The sequence below is a fragment of the Sinocyclocheilus rhinocerous genome, unplaced genomic scaffold (genome assembly GCF_001515625.1).
Source record: "Sinocyclocheilus rhinocerous isolate Xijiao unplaced genomic scaffold, SAMN03320098_v1.1 scaffold223, whole genome shotgun sequence".
Lineage (NCBI taxonomy): Eukaryota > Metazoa > Chordata > Actinopteri > Cypriniformes > Cyprinidae > Sinocyclocheilus > Sinocyclocheilus rhinocerous.
In genome coordinates this window covers 326508-328158 of record NW_015627230.1, presented here as the reverse complement: position 1 = coordinate 328158, position 1651 = coordinate 326508, and the positions used below count along the sequence as shown (strand labels likewise).

Sequence of the window (1651 nt, the reverse complement as noted above, 5' to 3'; positions counted from 1 at the left end):
ACACTCACTCACTCACTCACTCACTCACACACACTCACACACTCACACACACACACACACACACACACACACACACACACACACACACTCATCATTATAAGTCTCTCCTGGTCGTTCCTGGTCTGGTAATCCTCTGTAAATCTGTTTTTTCTCCTGCAGGTTTGCGACTCGAGAACCTGACGGTCTGTTGCTGTATAACGGACGCTTCAACCAGAAACACGACTTCATCGCTCTGGAGATCGTTAATGAACAGATCCAGCTCACGTTCTCCGCAGGTAAACGAACCACGCAGAACTCCAGATGATGTACATCAGAACCATTCGCTACAGAGTCGTGTGAGAAAATGCAGCAAAAGCTCAATGCAAATTATCAGCTGATTCACTCGTCACAATGCTAAAATAACGTACCGGACATCATTGGCCCAGATGTCACATGACCCAGAAGCTCGTATCTTATTGGTCGTCAGTTTTAATGAGTGTCAGTTGAACTAAGAATCTGCTAATGAGCGTGTGTGTGTAATTTACCGCGGTGATCTGTTGACCTCTGCAGGAGAGACGCAGACGACGGTGTCGCCCTTCATCGCGGGCGGAGTGAGTGACGGGCGCTGGCACACGGCACACGTGCACTACTACAACAAGGTGAGTCATGTGACCACAGGATATGACATCACAGCCGCGCAGGAAGTGTCTTTCAGAGTCTCAAAGGAAGTGTCTTTCTTGGGTCTCGTGACTGATCTGTTGCCGCAGGGTTGCGTGAGTGAAATGTAGGACAGATTCGTTTGTGTGTGTGTGTGTGTGTGTGTGTAACCTCATGCATTGTGCTCGACTCCTTTAAGATGACAGTCAACACACACACACACACACACACACACACACACAGGGGTCAGAGGTCAGCAGAGGCGTCACTTTCATTTGTAAATGCTTGTTCATGATGTCAGTGAATGTGATTCATCATTGCTATTTTTATTTAGCTTTTAAGTCATTTTAGTACTTAATTTATGTCAGTTTCTGATTCTAGTTTACATTTCTGAAGTTTAAGGTTTCATCTAATATATGTACATATAGTCAGAAATTTATAATCAGATCAGATCACATCTGTGTGTGTGTGTGTATATAAGCTCAAAGGAAGTGTCTTTCTTGGGTCTCGTGACTGATCTGTTGCCGCAGGGTTGCGTGAGTGAAATGTAGGACAGATTCGTTTGTGTGTGTGTGTGTGTGTGTGTAACCTCATGCATTGTGCTCGACTCCTTTAAGATGACAGTCAACACACACACACACACACACACACACAGGGGTCAGAGGTCAGCAGAGGCGTCACTTTCATTTGTAAATGCTTGTTCATGATGTCAGTGAATGTGATTCATCATTGCTATTTTTATTTAGCTTTTAAGTCATTTTAGTACTTAATTTATGTCAGTTAATGAATGATCTCATCACACAGAGGTCACGACCCCTCTCAGACTGACCCTGCTGCTGCAGGTCACACATGCTGTGAGTTTAAACGAGCCAATCAGTGCAGCACAGGGGCGGGGCTTGAGAGTCGCAAATTCTTACTGGTCATAAAATAATGACGTAAACCACACCCACGCCACACACACACACACACACCCACTCCACACACACACACACACATACACACACCCACTCCACAC

The 1651-nt window shown here is 45.3% G+C and overlaps 1 protein-coding gene across 1 annotated transcript in view; it reads left to right on the top strand.

Annotated features, from left to right (window-relative positions):
• Positions 1-1651, top strand: part of LOC107723072 (cadherin EGF LAG seven-pass G-type receptor 2-like) — a 45129-nt gene that overhangs the window by 28984 nt on the left and 14494 nt on the right. The window contains 2 exon segments of the mRNA XM_016531580.1: positions 160-275; positions 550-638. Coding sequence (XP_016387066.1) covers positions 160-275; positions 550-638 — 205 coding nt within the window.